Raw genomic sequence first — 17,047 nt, 5'->3', positions numbered from 1 at the left:
ATCCCTTTTCTCCTTGAAATCTCCCCATGAGCACCTCACCTCTTGAGGTTAAGCGCTGCCTTCCCAGCTTCGGCACCAACTTTATTTCAGTACTTGTGTCCTTGGGAGGAGACATATCTGTGCCCCAGATCCTAGGGAGCTCCGCGAAGAGCCGATGTTGGGTGAAAAATCATCTCCACGTCCCTCACAGTGAGAACCATTCCAGTGAACATTTGTATCAGGCATGGGCCTAGGTCCATGGTGACCAGTTACATAGGGATGGCCGGTGGGCGCCCACTGGCTGGCTCCAGAAACCGCCCAGCAGTGCCCAGGCTGAGCCCAGGCAGCCAGCCAGGTTTGGGCCTGCGTTAGGAGGGGTCTGAGAGCCACCCCTAAAGGCCATCACTGGCTGGAGGCAGAGCATAGATGAGGGTGACCTGGTCATATAGGGAGGCCAGCAAGCACCCACTGGCTGACTCCAGAAACTGCCCAGCAGTGCCCAGGCTGACTGACTGTGCAGCCTCAGGCAGGTTGCTGCTCTTCTCTGGGTCTCTGTCCCTCCCTGCCCCCCACCCCGCCCACTCATCTGCAGCAAAAGGGTCAGATCAGGGTCTGCTTAGCTTGCATTATGAGGCCTGCATAAAGGTGGGGGTGGAGAGGGGCAGAGGGGATGGCCCCCAGGAGCTCAGCTGCCCCAGGGTCAGAACCATCCCCTCTGAGGTGGCACTCTACTGCTACTTCCCACCCTATGCTCTCTGCTAGGGCCACAGTGAGGGGGACTGGTTTTGGTCTCTGGAGCAACTGTATGACATCACTCAGCTAAGAAAATGCCAGCCATGCCACAGGGCCTGTCCCATGCTCAGTAAGTGTTCAGTGGTGGGAGGCCAGCTCCATCAATCGTCCAGGACCCCCCCAGCCTGCTCATCTTGGAAGCAGGGGGTGCTCACCCCTGCCTTTGGCTGGTCCCCCCTCCTCTCAGGCTGTGACTTCCTCTGGATGGGTGGGAGGCCCTGGGGTGGGGAGTGGGACTCAGTCCTGAGCAGCAGGAGACTGGAAGGTCCCCTCCCACCCTGTCGCTGGTGGGCACCTAGGCTGTCTTGGAGCCTGGTTTCAGAGCAGGCTGGTTGGGTTTGAGGGTCCAAGGGGTGCCTTCAAGCAAGCTGAGAGCTTCCCAATAACCTCTGGTGTGGCCCCAGGCCCAGGAAACCCGCTGGTGGGCTGCTGGAAGCCAGACCTCCTCAGGGTTTGTGCTTCTTGTCTGTGAAGAAGATCCTCCGGAGCTTGTCAGGCTGCAAGGAAGGACAGGATGCTGGTGCCTGGGTCCCGGGACAGGGCAGGGAGACCCAGGCTCAGAGGGTCCCTCTACAGGGACTGGGAGCTGAGGCCAAGGCCAGAGAAAGACCAGGTTGGAATGCAGATGGCTAGTTGCTCCACAGCCCCTCACAGTGCCAGAAACTCCAGCCCTCTGGTTTGGATGAAGGACTTCTCTCTCGCCCCCCTTCCCTCACTGGGTCTCCGGGGGTCCCCACCCCAGCCCTCTCTGCCTCAGCCACGCCCTAGGTAGGATGGGGGGGTGGGGTGTATGTGGTGCCTTCAGTACCCAGAAGGACTTTGCAGCTGGAGGAGGAGCAGATGGGGGATGTAGCTTATGTAGTTCTTAGAAGGACTGTCCACAGGCAGGATCTGTGGTCCTGGGAGTCAGGATCTCAGAGGCTTGAACCAGGGGAGTTCCCTGTCCTGGGGTGTGTGGGTACAACCCTGCCGCGAGGGGGAAGCTGGCAGAGCTTCTGGTGAAGGCCTTTCATCTGCGAGCTCAGGGTCTTACTGTTCAGGCCGGGAGAGGAGGTCTGCCTATGCTGGAGATCTGAGGCTGCCACCTCGGGGAGGGGGTCACCTGGCTCATGGGCTCCAGGTACAGGCAAGCACACTGGGGTGAACCCTCAGCAGGGCTCCTCTGCCTCCCTGGGAACTCTGACCCCCTCCCTCCATCCTCCTGGTCTTTGCTTCCCCCTTTCTCCTTTCTTAGAAACCCCCAGGAATAACAGTTATCCTTTGACAGCTGTGTCTGGGCTGTATCCTGAGCACATGGGGATGGCTAGTATCATCTCCTGGGCAGCCACCCCTGGACACAGCACAGGACCAGCCCATTTTACAGATGAGGAAATGCAGCCAGATACTGGGTAGATGCTAAATAAGAGTACAGGATGCCCAGCTAAGTTTGAACTTCAGATAAATAAGGAATAATAGCAGTACTGGTAACTATGCTAAAAAAACATTACTCATTGTTTATCTGAAATTCAGATTAACTGGGTGTGTTGTATTTTATCTTGCTGAATCTGGTGATCTTAGTTGCATGGGAAACTATTTTGCCCAAAGCCACATGGGTAGGGAGTGCCTGAGTCATGAAAAGGGACAAGGCAAGTCAAACCTGGAGCCAGGGTCCTTGTCCACCTCTCTGAGGCTCTGAGACCCCTGCAGTGACAGGAGTCCTGCCCCAGAGAAAGACTTCAGAAGGGCCTGAAAGTTCCCATCTTATATCCAAATCTAACCTCTTCCTCTCCCACCTTCTCCAAGCAGAAGTCGGAGCTGGGAAGTTCTGGGTGTGGTGCTGACCTGACCCACCCGTGTTTGAGGGCCACAGGTTCCCTCCTTCACCAGTAGCTCTCTGCTGGTTGGTAGCCACCCCGCCCCACTCTGGAGCCCACCTTGTGTGTCCGTCCGGCCTCCTTGCTCCTGGCTGCTTGGATTTGTGTGTCTGTCCAGCCTCCTTGCTCCTGGCTGCTTGCTCCTGGGATTTGTTCATAGGTGTGTCTGGGCTCTGGGAGCTCCGGGACCTCCGAGATCCTCTCATAACCACTGTCTGTGAACCCCGAAAGCTTGCTGTATGTAGGGCCCATCCCAGGATAGGGGGTCCTGGCCGGGCTCCCCCAGCAGACTGCAATCTGCTCATGGGCACTGCCATCTTCTCGGCGTGGCACATCCCTGGTGTCCTCGGGGACGTCTTCTGTCCAGATGGACTCGTAGGTGTCTGCACAACTGCTCTGGAAGCAGGGCTGGGCCCCACGGCTCAGTTTTGGAGACCCCTGGCTCCAGGTAGCCCCTGAGGATCCCGAGGCCTCCGAGCTGGACGGCAGGAGGAGGCCCCAAGAAATGGGAGACACCCTAGGGCCCTGGTCTGGGCTCACGCCAGAGAGGGCAGGTCCTGGGCCATCAGGCTTGTTCTGGCTTCCGTCTGACAGTCTTCTCTGGGCCTCCTTGCCTGGAGAACAGGCCTGGCTGCCACCTGGAACTGGCCCCTGCCAGCCAGATATATCTGTGCCCAGGCCTAGCCGGGCCTGGTTCATCTTTCTCAGGTCTGCATAGATGATGTCGTTGGAGCCTCCAAAAGAGTTGCTCAGAAGGGAACCTCTCCTTTCTGGGAGCGGGGGCACCTTGACAGGAGCCTAGAGAGAGGAACAGAACTTCTGAAAGGTTACCCTGCCACCAGGCTGCCCTCAGCTAAAATGAAGCTTTCTCAGAGAAGCTAAGGCCCCTGGCCTTGGACTCATTTACCTGACCATTACGTGCAGGGGTTGGTGGACATTTGGGGTCCCTGCCAGCTTCATATTCTAGGACTCCTGAGTATGGTCCTTACATTGGCATTCAAGGTCAGAGGTCGTGAGCTCTATCTCCCACCGGAGATCATTCTGTTCTGCTCCTCTCCCCTCTGCCCCTCAGAGAGACCCCTGCATTCACCCACTTACTACTCCCTTCACCTTCAGAATAGGCCACGCTCAAGTCCATCAATTGTGTATTTATTCAACAAATATTTAGTAAGAACTGTGTAGACACTGTCCCAGGTGTCAAGGGCTCCATAATGAGCAAGACCACCTCTTGGGAATTTACATTCTAACCTGGAGATGGGCAACATACTACTCTGTTTTTGTTTAATGTGGTTGATGTAATACATGATATAATAGCATGCATGCTCAGTCACTCAGTTGTGTCCGACTCTCTGCAACCCTATGGACTGTAGTCCACCAGGCTCCTCTGCCTATCAGGTTTTTCCAGCAAGAATACTGGAGTGGGCTGCCATATCCTTCTCCAGAGGATCTTCCTGTCCCAGGGATCAAACCGGCATCTCTTGCGTCTCCTGCATCGGCAGGTGGATACTTCACCAGTGTGCCACCTGGGAAGCAACCCCATATTATAGTGTATCACAAGATAATATACTGTCAGCTCAGGATCAGTACTGTGAAGAAGAACAAAGCTGAGGAAAGGGATCGGGACAATGGCAGGTGGGAGAGGGGATATTTTCCATAGCTTAGGCGGCCCTTTCTGCGGAGAGGGCATTTAAGCAGAGAATGGCATGCAGCGAGAGTAGCAGCCATGTGGGTATCTGGTGGGAAGAGTATTCCAGGCAGTGGGTCAGCAAGTGCAAAGGCCCTGAGGTGGGAACAAGGCTGGTGTGTTTAAGGAAGATCCAGAAAAGTGAAGAAGGAGGAGAGGGAGCAAGGGCACCTGAAAAGGCTCTTGTGAACCCTGGTGAAGCTTTCAGATTTTAAACAAGAGGAGAAGCCCTTGATATTCTGTGATCTGATATACATTAAAAAAAGAAGTCTCTATGAGTCCCTCCTGCAAAGATGCTAGGGACAATAAAGTACTGACTCACAGGCACTCCACTCTATAGTTTACAAAGGGATTCTTTCAGACATTGTACATCCGTTCCCTCATTCAAGCCTCAGTGGAATCTCAGGATTGGTAAACTGAGACTTAGAGAGCTTATGTGACTTGACCAAAGTCACTCAGCCAGAAAGGCCAAGCCAAGGTTTGAACCAAATCCAGCTAGCAGAGGCAGGCATGGGTGAACCACTGGGTAATTCCAAACTGGGCCACTCCTCTCCCAGAGGGCCTGGCAGTCAGCCTCCTCAGCCTGAGGGGCTGGCTGCGGTGGCCGCTCCAGGCCTGACTGTGGGCGTGGCACCCACATTCCTGGTCTAGCAACCCTGACCCTCAGTGGCCCAGAATCCTTCTCACCTCCATGCTTTCTTCCTCGGAGAGATTCCGGGGACTTGCATCCAGGCTCCTCCTTTTGTGGAGGGAGGAGACCTGGTGCTTTGGAGAGGCAGGGGGGCTGCTGGCCTCCTCTGGTGGGTATTCCAGGCTAGGATCAGCTTGGTGGAGGCCCACAGTGATAGCGTCATAGAGATCATTGTCCTCCATCTGGGGGTGGTAGAGACACAGCAAGTATGTCGTCATACACCCCTGGCTGGCCTCTAGCCTCCTGCCAGAGACTGCTGGCCAGAGCCAGAAACATCCCCACCTGGTCCCAGACCTCAGCTAGAACGCTGTCTCCTTCTCCCAGGACTCTGCACTGAGTGCCCGTGGGTGGCAGGAAATAGAAAAGGCAAAGAAAGGCATGTGGTCCAGTGGTGGACACCCCTGGCCTGGGCACTCTGCCCCATCCCCCACCCCCCAGGAAGAGGGGTACCTACCCGGGGGCAGGCAGCAGACAGGGTCTCCCCGAAGGGCTCAAACTGCACCTCCTGGTAATGGTGCACGAGTTCTGCCAGGGTGCCATGGCTCTGGGTGTCCCCTGAGATGAGGTAGCGCCGGTTTCGGAGCTGGTTGATGACAAAATGCCGGCAGCGGTCACTGCCCCTGCAACACAAGGACAACAGCAGCTCTGCCTTGGCCCAGGGCCGAGCTGACCCGGGGCCACGCTGTCCTCTGGGGCCTTGACGTGCCCCTCTGGAAAGTAGGGCTTGACATCCAACAAGCCCAGCCTTGCAGGTGATGGGGAGCTGGGGAGTGGCGTTCCACCCCGCCTCCCCCTCCATCCCCCCCACCCCCTTTCCCCTGCAGCATCAGTCAGGGAAGAAAGGACAGGGGGAGTGAGGCACTCAGCTTGGGGCTCGGATGCAAGATGTAAAGGGATGACACAAATTCAGTAATCAGGACAACTGATAACGCAATATTTTAGAAAGTCAAAATTAATACCAAAATATCCATGATGAGTAAAACCTCTGTCTTAAAGATGAGGTCCGACCCCACACTTGCACACCTCGGCCTCACTCCCCTCACCTGAATTCCAGCCACATGGAAAAGATGGAATTCCAGCTCCCATCTCCCCCAGCCTGTAAAGTCCCACTCTCTTCATTTTCCTTTTTTATGGAAGAGTATTGGGCTTCCTTGGTGGCTCAGTGATAAAGAATCTGCCTTCCAATGCAGGAGACTGCAGGTTCAATCCCTGGGTGGGGAAGATCCCCCAGAGGAGGAAACGGCAACCTACTCCAGTATTCTTGCCTGGGAAATCCCATGGACAGAGGAGCCTGGCGCGGTTGCATGGGGTCCCAAAAATGTTCATGGGCTCACAAAGAGGCAGACACAACTTAGTAACTAAACAATAAGGGTAAACACAGTGAAGGCACACGTCCTAATTGTGCCACTCAATGTATTTCCCATGTAACCACCACCTAGAGGAAAACGGACAATATTTCCAGCTCCCCAGAAGACTCCCGTATGGCCCCTTCCAGAGTAGCCATCACCCTGACCCCCATTGTCACAGATCAGTTTTACTCATTATGGAAATTCACATAAATAGAATCATATTTTTTTTTCATGTCCATGTAGAATTAGCTTCTTTTTTCCCCCACTGATAGGTAGTATTCCATTTAATTTAAGTATCCACAATGTATCCATTCTGCTGATGGACATTTAGGTTATTTCTACACCTGGGCTATTATAAATGAAGTTACTCTGAACATTCTTGAACATGGCTTTTTGCTGAATACGTGTATTCACTAGTGTTGAGAATATCCCAGGACAGAGAGTTGGTGGGTCCAGGATACACTTTCGCTTAGCTTTAGTAGTATGCCAATTGTCTTCTAAAATCATTGCCAAGTATGAGAGTTGCAGTTGCTCCGTGTCTTCACAAACTGTTTCGTAGCCTCTTTCTACTGTAACCAGCACTTCATTGTGGTTTTAGTTTCTATTTCCCTGATCACTAAAGCTGCTGAACCGTCCTCTTTGGACCCTCTTTTTGAAGTGCCTCTATTTTGCCTGTGTTGTCTTTGCCTTACTGATTTGCAGGACTTCTTCATATATTCTCGATATGAATCCTTTATTAGGTGTATGTATTACAATACGAAACCTCTCCGGCACTGTGGCTTGTCCTTTTATTCACAGAATGGTATCTTTCGATTAATAAGAGTTCTCAATTTTAAGAAACTCAATTGTTAAGCTTCTCTGTCAGTACTTTGGGGTCTTGTTAAAGAAATCTTTGCCTACCACGAGATCATGAAAAACGTTTCCCATGTTTTCCTTTATAAGTGTATTGTTTCGCTGTTCTCACTTGAGTTCATGATCCATCTAGAATTATTTAAATTTTGTGTATGATGTGAGGTGGGGGTCATTTTTTTCCATTTGGATATCCAATTACTTCCACACCACTTATTAAAAAGACCAGCCCATCCCCATCCCTCACCCCTGAACTACAGTGGACATTTGTAGCAAATCAGGTAAACCAAATGTGGACATTTGTTGCAAATCAGGTAAAGCAAATGTGGGGGGCTGTTTCTGGATTCGTGTTGGTCTATTTGTGTATCTGCAAGGAACCCCACTTTTATCTCTTTAATGAGTTGGCATTCCACCCAAGATCATGTTTGAATAATAATAATAATAAAAAAAGCCCTGATGCTGAAAAGACATTGAAAACTGCTGAGTTTGTATATTTCAAAATGCTGAGAACTGTATCAGGGACTCAGAATAACAATAACTATTTTAGTAATGAGTAACATTTATTTATTTACTATGTTCTGGAGTACCAGCACTTTTAAAGGTCTAAACTCATCAAACCCATTCAACAATTCTATGCAGTAAATACTGCAATATTACCATTTTACAGATAAGGAAACATGGGTGCAGAGAGGCAAAGCAACTTGCTCAAGGTCAGGATTTGAACTGAGACAGTCAGAACAGATGATAATTTTGAATCTGAATCTGAGACCTTTGAGAGTTTCCCTAGAGCCCCAGCCTGCCTCCCTCCCTAACTGGGGGTTGGTGGTGGGGGGAACTTCTTTCTTTTTCTGCCTTCCCCCTCGCAAACTACTCTTGGGTCAGGCTCTGATATCACCACCTCTGACTTCATCCTGCCTATCTTGTCTCCTCGTCTCTAGGACCACTGCCTTACACTAGTCTAGATTTCATCATCGAGCCCAGACCTCACCCCTCGTGGTTCCCACTGCCCCCAGTATCTGTCTTGAGTCCTCCTTCCATAGGCTGCCTGCAGGTTCCTTGCAAAACCTAAGTCTGACCCGATGACCCGTCATTGTCTACGGACATAGCCCAGCATCCAAGGCTATCCTGAGCTGCCCCCTGCCCTCCTCTCCAGGCACTGCTCCACTGGGACCATGCATCCTTCTGCACCCAGCAACTCCCCAACACCTTAGTCTGCCTTGTCTCTCTTCTTTTGCACATGCAGTTTAATCTACTGGAAATGCCTTCCTAAACCCCAATCACGCCTCCTTTCCTGCCCAGCAAGTTGCTTTTTTCCTTCTATCCTGGACTCAAAGTTCACCTCTGTGAACCTTCCCCAGTCTTCCATCAGGAGGAGGTTTTCCCCTGCCTGCCCCTCTAACTCACCCCCTTGAAGGCAGAGGCTTCTCCTAGTGTATGGCCGGCGCTGCTTAGCATGCCTGATGGACATGGTGGATGGGTGAGGGAGTCAGGGAGTGAGGGCCTGGGGAAATCCCAGCAGTGTGGGCTGGTGGAGACTCGGAGCTTATCTGCAAGGCTGGCTTGTGGGAGCCAGAACCTGCCTGCCTGCCCTTTGCAGAGGGCTTCCTCTCTTACCTGTAGGACAAGATGTAGCCGGTGGCCCGGTCACTGAGGCGGATGAGGAAGGAGCCAAGAGCTTTGTCCCTGAGCAGCTGCTCTGTCTGCCTGGGCAGAGGACATGCCATTAGTCAGGGCTGGGCACCCCCAACAGCAGCAGGAGTAGCCTAAGTCAGACCCGCCTCAGAGTCCCTGCTGGCCATGCCCCAGACCCAGAGCAGAGACCTCCAGACCTTTATAGAGAACTCCCTCAGTATTTTGGCTGGTTCTGTGGCCTGTCTGGGCTCAGTCAAGCAAATTCAAGACTCAGTCTGGCGCTGGGTTGGAATCCTGAAGTCACGTACATTGCTCCACTTACAGCCTCACCAGTGGGCACAATAGCCACCGCCCTCCACCTGAATGGCCCTATAGCAAGAGGGATTCCATATAGCTGGAGATTTTCAGTTTTGTGGATCCTTGCCTCAGGATTGCTGTGTACAGCAATGTGTACAATTGCTGCACACTTGTGCAGGATGTGTGCTGCACAAGAGTTTCTGCAGGGAGAAGGTGCTATTATATCTGGAGGCTGACCATGATAGCAACTCTTAGGTTCTCATCTTCCTCCCTTGCACATCCCCTTCAACCCCAGGCAGCTATGGATACTGCTAAATAATGCCAAGTATTCTGGAGGCATGGTGGAAAATTCCAGCTGTCTTCTGATTTGGCAGTACATAGACCAAATAGTTCCTCACCCACTTATTCACCAAACACTGAGTGCCTGCTCTATGCAGGGTCAACTACAAATTTTGCAGAGTTCGGTACTAAATGAAAACCTGGAGCCTGTCAGTAAAAAAGTAAGAATTTCAACATGGGGACTGCAGTGTATTCAGCCAAGAATAGGGCCCTTCTGAGCAAAGGGCCCCGTGTTATAATGCGAGTTGATGCCGGTGAAGCTGGCCCTGGTTCAATGCTAAGTCCTGGGCCGGGAGGACCCAAAGGCTGGCCGCATTTGTTATTCCTTCAGCAAGGGCTTTGGCAGCTTGGAGACCCATCCCAATCAGAAAGCCAGACCCCACATTTTGGCGTCTGTATATCCAGGGTTGCCTGGAACAGTTCCCACTTAAAACAGGTCTCCTAGTAAATTCTCCACTTACTAATAGTGTTCTGGTTTGGATGATAAATGAAACAGCACCCTTAGTAATTCATCAAGATACTCAGAGCTGGTCTGAATGCATTCTGATCCGGCCTGCCGCCCCCACCCCCCTGCCTCTGTTTTTCTGGCAACCTGGCAGCCCCAGCAGACTCATAGTGGGGGGCCAATGCCTTCACCCACCTTGCCCACAGAAGCAGCTGTCAGAGAACTTGGTGCCCCTAAGTCTGCTTCCCCACCCACCACCTCCTGGGGTCCCTGCCTCCCCCATGGAGAAGGCAGGGACCAATCTGGTCCCAGACCATTTTTTCGGCCCTGAGGGGCTATCAGCCATGCTGGGTGTGTGGACAGGGGCAGCCTTACTTGCGGGTGATGAATCCGTGAAACCAGGCGGGCAGGACTCCATTCTGCAGAATGAGGGGGGCTTGTGTCTCCATGAACCAGCTCAGGGCCAGCTCTTGCAGCTCAGCCAGGGCCTGTCTGTCCCCAGCCCCCTTGGGTCCCCTGCCCAGGCTGAGCTGCCTAAGGTGGGCCTCCATTCTGGCGAGCACTGAGGTGGAAGCCGAGCCCAGACCACCCGCACGCCTCTATATCTGTGTGCGCCCCATGGACTGACGCCTCATTTGCCTGAGTCCATGCCCTCTCCAAACGCCCATGGCACACAGGAGCCCCATTGTCACCTCTGACAATGTGTGGGCTGGTTCCCCTCTCTGATGCTCTGAGGCGGGGCACCTTGGCTGGCTGGGGGCGCTGGGGGAGGGTCACATTAGCAGCTAGAGAGGCCTGGGGTGGGGGGGTATCTCTGACTTCCTGGCTAGCAGATGAGGCGCAGCACTGGGTTTGGCCCCTTCCCCCAACCTCCGGTCTTTGTCTCGGCTAAAGACCAGACTCTGGCTAAGGGCCAGGCACTGCCACTCTTAACAAAGTGGGGAATTTAAATTCTACTTGTCCTTCCTCCATGGAGGCCACTTGCATTTTGGTGAAGTTCCGTGCTGGTGAATTTCTCCTTCCACTCAAGCTTTACTGTCTACTGTGTGCCACATACTCGTGGGTCCTGGGAATAAAGCAGTACTCCAAAGAGCATTTTGCCTTGTGGCACATACATTCTAGTGGAAGGATACAGGCAATAGACAAATACATATGTAGAATATGGCACCAAGTGTAATAAGCACTCCAGGAAAGAGAGGAAGAAGATGAATGGGTGTGTTATTTAGATGGGGGGTCAGGGTTGGGGGAAGCCTTGTCCAGAATATGCCACTGGAGCAGCAAAGGAGGAGGCCAGGCTGGTGGCTGGGGAAGAGATGCTGCTCCCAGAAGAGAGAGAAGCAAGTGCAAAGACTATGAAGTGGGCCTCTGCCCTCTGATCCCCTAGCAGGGCTGCCATAAGGCCTTTGAGAGGAAGCAGTGAACCAGGTAGGGCCCGGGATATTTGTTCATGCAAACATCCCTGAACTTTTAATGTGCTTCCGAGTTTCATAGCAGAAATCCAGGCTTGGGTGACGGGGAGGCAGGGGATGTTGCAGCGAGCCAGCCCCAAGGACCTGGGTTAGAATCATTACACTGGCCGCGGCCTGAAGGCAGTTACTAAGTGGTTGCACATAGCTCAGTTTTTTCATGTGTAGAATGGGAATGATTTTTAAAAAGCTACCTTCTAGACTCTAGGGCCATTATGACAACTAAAGGAGATAGCACAATGGTTAAGAATAAGTTCAGTCACTCAGTCGTGTCCAACTCTTTGCGACCCATGGACTGTAGCACACCAGGCTTCCCTGTCCATCACCAGCTCCTGGAGCTTGCTCAAACTCATGTCCATCGAGTCGGTGATGCCATCCAGCCGTCTCATCCTCTGTCGTCCCCTTCTTCTCCTGCCTTCAATCTTTCCCATCATCAGGGTCTTTTCAAATGAGTCAGTTCTTCACATCAGGTGGCCAAAGTATTGGCGCTTCAGCTTTAGCATCAGTCCTTCCAATGAATATTCAGGACTGATTTCCTTTAGGACGGAGTGGTTGGATCTCCTTGCAGTCCAAGGGACTCTCAAGCATCTTCTCCAACACCGCAGTTCAAAAGCATCAGTTCTTTGGTGCTCAGCTTTCTTTATAGTCCAACTCTCACATCCACACATGACTACTGGAATAACCACAGCTTTCTCTAGGTGGACCTTTGTTGGCAAAGTAATGTCTCTGCTTTTTGACATGCTGTCTAGGTTTGTCATAGCTTTTCTCCCAAGGAGCAAATGTCTTTTAATTTCATGGCTGCAGCCACCATCTGCAGTGATTTTGGAGCCCAAGAAAATAAACACTTTCACTGTTTCCATTGTTTCCCCATCCATTTGCTATGAAGTGATGGGGCCAGATGCCATGATCTTCGTTTTCTGAATATTGAGTTTTAAGCCAGCTTTTTCACTCTCTTCTTTCACTTTCACTTTGCTTAAGAATGAGGGAATGTATGTATAAACTCAAAAACTGGTAGAACTGACCAATAACAATAGAAGTTAGGATAATGTTTGCCTTGGGGAGTATATGATAAGCAAGGGATGAGGGGCTGCCAGGTGGTGATCATGTTTTATTTCCTGATCTGGGTGGTGTGTTAGGTAAATGTATTCACTCTGTGAAAATTCGTTGAGGTGGGCTCATGACCTATGCATTTTTCTATGTATATGTTCTACTTCAACAAAACAGCTCACTTACTAAAAAATGAGGATGCTGCAGTCATATTTCCTTGGTTCCAATCCCAGCTGACCAGCTATGGGACCTTGAGGAAATGACTTAATTTTTCTGGCCTTCAGTGTCGTCATCTTTGAAACAGGGACAAGAACATGACCTGTTGTTTGGAAGGTAAGATGAGTTATGTCCTTAGAACAGAGTTTGGAACACAAGCTATTAGGATCAGCTCTGATGATAATGTAATGACTCTAAAATACAGTGGGCCCTCCCATTGGTAATTATTTTCATTATTACTATTATTATTACAATTTCATCACGGTCACCTCAAATTAAGATAAAGTGATCGATGGCAAGTATGTAATACATACAACTTAGAGGAAAGGCCAGGGCATGCCACACACCTGCAACCTCCACCTGAACAGCTTATTCCCCGTCTCTGAGGCTCATTTCTCACATCTGTGAATAGGGCTGCAAGGCATCTACTTGCCTCACCTGTCGATGGAGTGAGCTATTGCAGGTCATGCTCTTCACATGGGATAGGCCCACAGGCACACAGCAAGGATCCCCAGGGTCAGCTACTGGGAACACCACTTTTATAAACAATTTCCAGCCTTGACAGAGAGGAGTCAACTCCAGCCAAGGGATCCTGGAGGGATTCATGTACTTGTGAAACTATCTTCCGGTCACAGCTGTAAGCCAGGGATACACTGGGGTCACAGTGGAAATCACAGGCCCAAACTGGCAAAGACTGGAATTTCCTAAGTTGAGGTGGGGGAGGAACAAGGTGGATTACATCTTTATCTTCCCCAATCTCTAACTGAAATTCAGCATTTCCTTCCGTGACGAGTGCGGAGAACAAACCTTATTAGTGTTCATAGAACTTGTGACTTGGTCACCAATGGAAATTACAGATATTCTCATATCACATTACAGCTGTGGCAGACATCTTCAGATATTGATTTTGTTCACCATTACTTCAAAATAACTAAGCCGGATCTTGTTCTTTAACATGCTAAAAGAGAAGCACACTGCATTACTACATCACAGATTTTTGAATAACTTTATATCAATATGATTGATTTCCATTGTGATTCTATGTATTTTATTTCATGCATTTAAAAATATTATTCTGAGAAAAAGTTCATGAACTTCATCAGATACCAGAGAGATCCACCGTCCAAAAAACGCCAAGGAAACTGGGGTTAGACCCAGAGTTGATTTGCTGCCAACACAAAGTCCTGGAAGTATTCAAATACAAAGAAATGTGTTTCTGTAATTTTCCATGAGGTGTTATCTCTCCAGCTCCCTCTTAGGTGGGGTACTTTTATGAGCAGAACTTGGCTATTTGCATAAGGCGACAAAGGTTTTGTGTAGGGGAAGGGGGAGCCCAGGATGGCTGCGGGCCAGATATGAAGATTCCAAAGGCAGGCAAATAAAGGGGAGTCTATTTTTACACTCAGAGGAAATGGGGGTGAGGAGGAGGTGAGGCCAGGTTTGGGGGCATCCAGTGAGCTCTGTGAGAGACTGAGGGGTTGGTTTTCCTTGAAGGCACTCCATAACCCACTGTTCCGTTCATGGCCGTGTCACCTGCTGGGAGCTGGGCCCTGGGACGGAGAGAAGACTCCAGAACGCCCGCCCTGCTTCTCCATCCCTGGGTGCCCAGAGGTGTAGGAAGAGGAACTGAGAAGATTCAGGCTTTTGCAGCCAGACTAAGCCACTTACAATCCTGGTTCCCCCATTTGCTGGCTTGGTGACTTTGAGGGAGGTACTTAATCTCCGTGTGTCTCAGTTTCTCATCAGTAAAAATGAAAGGGATAAAAAGTACTCATAAAAAGTACGCACCTAGCAGGGTTTGGGGATCCAGTGAGCTGATCCAACGCAGAGGAGAGGCCGGGAGGCACGGGGCACAAGCAATAATCATCAGCCCCAGCTCCAAGTCATCTCCCCACTGGGAAGTCCCCAGAATTCTCTGTCTGTCTCATCAAAACTTCCTTCTCCTGGGTTCTCCATCAAGGCCGTGCTTCTGCTGTAGGACAAATAGATGGTAACTGATTATCCAGTAAATTACTCTGTCCCAAGGGTGCTCAGTCCGCTGTGCCTTCTCAGGCAGAAAGCCCTCAGACTTCTCCAGAAAGGTGCTCAGAGGCGGCGTTTTTCCAGTCTTTTGACCGAGGCTGAGTATGGCGCACCCCAGCACTGCCGCTTCCACTCCTCCTTCGCTGAGCCTGTGCTGTGGGAACCCAGCACACGGCCAAGTGCTGCTGGCAGCCAGCCTCCATGCAGAATGCCAAAGGGGGCTTTTCAGTACATTTTAGTCATAGGTTTGCTTTAGTTTATGAACACTGCATTCTTGTGCCCCTTAGTTGGTTATTCCACTAGAATTTGTTCCACAATAGTAGGGAGTGCAGAATGAACAACCCTATTTCTTTTTTTCTCAGACTGTCTGCCTTATTCTCCACTGTGCTCTGTGCCTAGAACCACGTTTGGCATAGTTAGATGCTCCATAGGTATATTTTAAATTATCATCCAAATGTGTAATACATCCACATGGTTTTTAAAGATGAAAAGTGTAGTACTCCCCTGGTGGTCCAGTGGGTGGGAGTCCGCCTGCCAATGCAGGGGACACGGGTTCCATCGCTGGTCTAGGAAGATTCCACGTGCTGAGGGGTAACGAAGCCCACGTATCACAGCCACTAAGGCCCCGCGCTTTAGAGACCATCCTCTGCAACAAGAGAAGCCACCACAAAGAGAAGCCCACACACTGCCATTAGAGAGTAGCGCCACTCGCTGCAGCTAGAGAAAGCCTACATGCAGCAACAAAGACCCAGCGCAGCCAGAAATAAAAACAAACAAATAAATAATAAAAAGGATAAAAAAGATATCCCTAACAATCTTCTTTCTCCAGGCATTAAAACCCCATCCACCCAGTGCCACCTCATTCCCACAAAAACCCACTCTTATTCATTTCTTGCATGTTCTTTCTGGGTTTCTTTATGCATATTCAAGTAAATATGTATATTCTTATTTTCCTCCTTTTGTTATATAAGGGTAGAATCCTATGCAGTGTCCTGCACTTTGTTTTGTAAAGCTCTTTAGTAATACATCTGAGTTCCTTTCATAAGAATACACAGAGGGATGCCATTCTTCGTGTCACAGCTACACGGCTGCACCATCATTTTTGTAACCAGTCCCCTAGTGACGATCCCTTGGGTTGCTTCCAGTGTTTTTATATTTCCCACAATGCAGCAGTGGATAACCTTATACAGATTTGATTAAGCACAAGGGTGAGTACATCCATGGAACACATTCTCAGAAGAGATGGCTCAATCAAAAGGGTATTTGCATTTGCCATTTTGATAGATGTTGCCAAATTGTCTTCTTTTGGAGTTGTAGTCATTTACACTCAAGAAATACTGAGTGAATGAATAGACAAATAGATAATATATCCAAGCTCAGTCATTTGGGGGCCCCCAGCTAGCAAGAAAAACTGGGAGGGGGCCGATGTTGCTCCAGAGAAGTCACCAATGTTACTTTGACTTTTTTTGCCCCTTTGATGTCACTGAGAAAGCTCATCTTCTCATCTGTAGAGCATGGCTCTTGGGGTAGGAGGGCGGTACAATCATTCCACCAAACAGGCAGTTCTGTTTTAGTAATATTTACAGGACAATGGCCAGGTACTGAGAGCTTTACAAGGGCTGGTTAAAATATCTGAGGCCTGAAAAACAATAACATCAAAAAACCCTACCAGTATTCGCTCCCAAATCCGAAAGAAGAAAGCTGCAAAATCACAACAAATGTATAAGCAAATGTCTATACAATGTATCGTTGCGTCAACATCATTCAGTATTCATAAAAGTTTCACCACATCTGAAAATGGTTTGGAGGTCAGATTGTCTTAATCTCAGAAGAATCCCCAAGTGTGCAGGAAAACTGCCAACAGATTGTTACCAATTGTCAATTAAATGAATTCTCAAAGCCAAATCATTCCAAAGCAAAATTATAAAAGTAATCATTTCCAAAAGAGTTCAAAGTAAAAAAAATTATATATGTTGTATACATAAGATATAGAATATTATGTCATATATACATGTCATATTAATATTAATGATATATAATATAAAATGTTAATATTATAGTGTATACAATTTAAAATGTGACTGTGACTATATTTATATATATATACTATAAAATGTTAATATTATATTGTATATAATTTAAAATGTGACTATGCCATTATATTTATATATTTATATATATATTTGTATATATTTATTTATGTGCTATGTAGTGAGATGCAGACTCCAAAGTGCCCTGGACCTTTGCAGGTGCACTCAGTCATGTTCAACTCTTTGCAGGCCCATGGACTGTAGCTGCCAGGTTCTTCTGTCCATGGACTCCGGACAAGAATACTGGAGTGAGTTGCCATTTCTTACTCCAGAAGATCTTCCTGACCCAGGGATCA

General features: G+C 49.6%; 1 protein-coding gene across 3 annotated transcripts; it reads right to left on the bottom strand.

Moving 5' to 3' along the window:
• Positions 1–68: 68 nt before the first annotated feature.
• On the bottom strand, positions 69–16,647 carry SH2D7 (SH2 domain containing 7). Of its 3 annotated transcripts, XM_061394672.1 has the most exons (8): positions 14,428–16,647; positions 13,447–13,597; positions 10,286–12,742; positions 8,812–8,901; positions 5,454–5,619; positions 4,996–5,181; positions 2,685–3,422; positions 69–1,268 (listed from the first exon to the last, which is right to left on the bottom strand). In XM_061394672.1, exons 3-8 carry the CDS (start codon positions 10,459–10,461, stop codon positions 1,218–1,220), a joined length of 1,407 nt encoding a protein of 468 aa, XP_061250656.1. In that variant the 5' UTR covers positions 10,462–12,742; positions 13,447–13,597; positions 14,428–16,647; the 3' UTR covers positions 69–1,217. The 3 variants fall into 3 exon arrangements, with proteins under 3 accessions (XP_061250656.1, XP_061250655.1, XP_061250657.1); XM_061394671.1 differs by having other exon boundaries at positions 69–3,422; positions 10,286–13,597; XM_061394673.1 differs by lacking the exon at positions 4,996–5,181 and having other exon boundaries at positions 69–3,422.
• Positions 16,648–17,047: the final 400 nt, after the last annotated feature.

Source organism: Bos javanicus, chromosome 21, assembly GCF_032452875.1.
Source record: "Bos javanicus breed banteng chromosome 21, ARS-OSU_banteng_1.0, whole genome shotgun sequence".
In the NCBI taxonomy this organism is placed as follows: Eukaryota; Metazoa; Chordata; class Mammalia; order Artiodactyla; family Bovidae; genus Bos; species Bos javanicus.
This window is presented reverse-complemented; position numbering and strand designations above follow the sequence as displayed.

Excerpts from the sequence above, each read along its gene's own strand:
- SH2D7 (XM_061394671.1), bottom strand. The coding sequence starts at position 10,461 with ATGGAGGCCCACCTTAGGCAGCTCAGCCTGGGCAGGGGACCCAAGGGG. Across the intron at positions 8,902-10,285 it reads CACGGATTCATCACCCGCAA|GCAGACAGAGCAGCTGCTCA; the intron begins GTAAGGCTGCCC and ends TCCTCTGCCCAG. Across the intron at positions 5,620-8,811 it reads GGCTACATCTTGTCCTACAG|GGGCAGTGACCGCTGCCGGC; the intron begins GTAAGAGAGGAA and ends CTTGTGTTGCAG.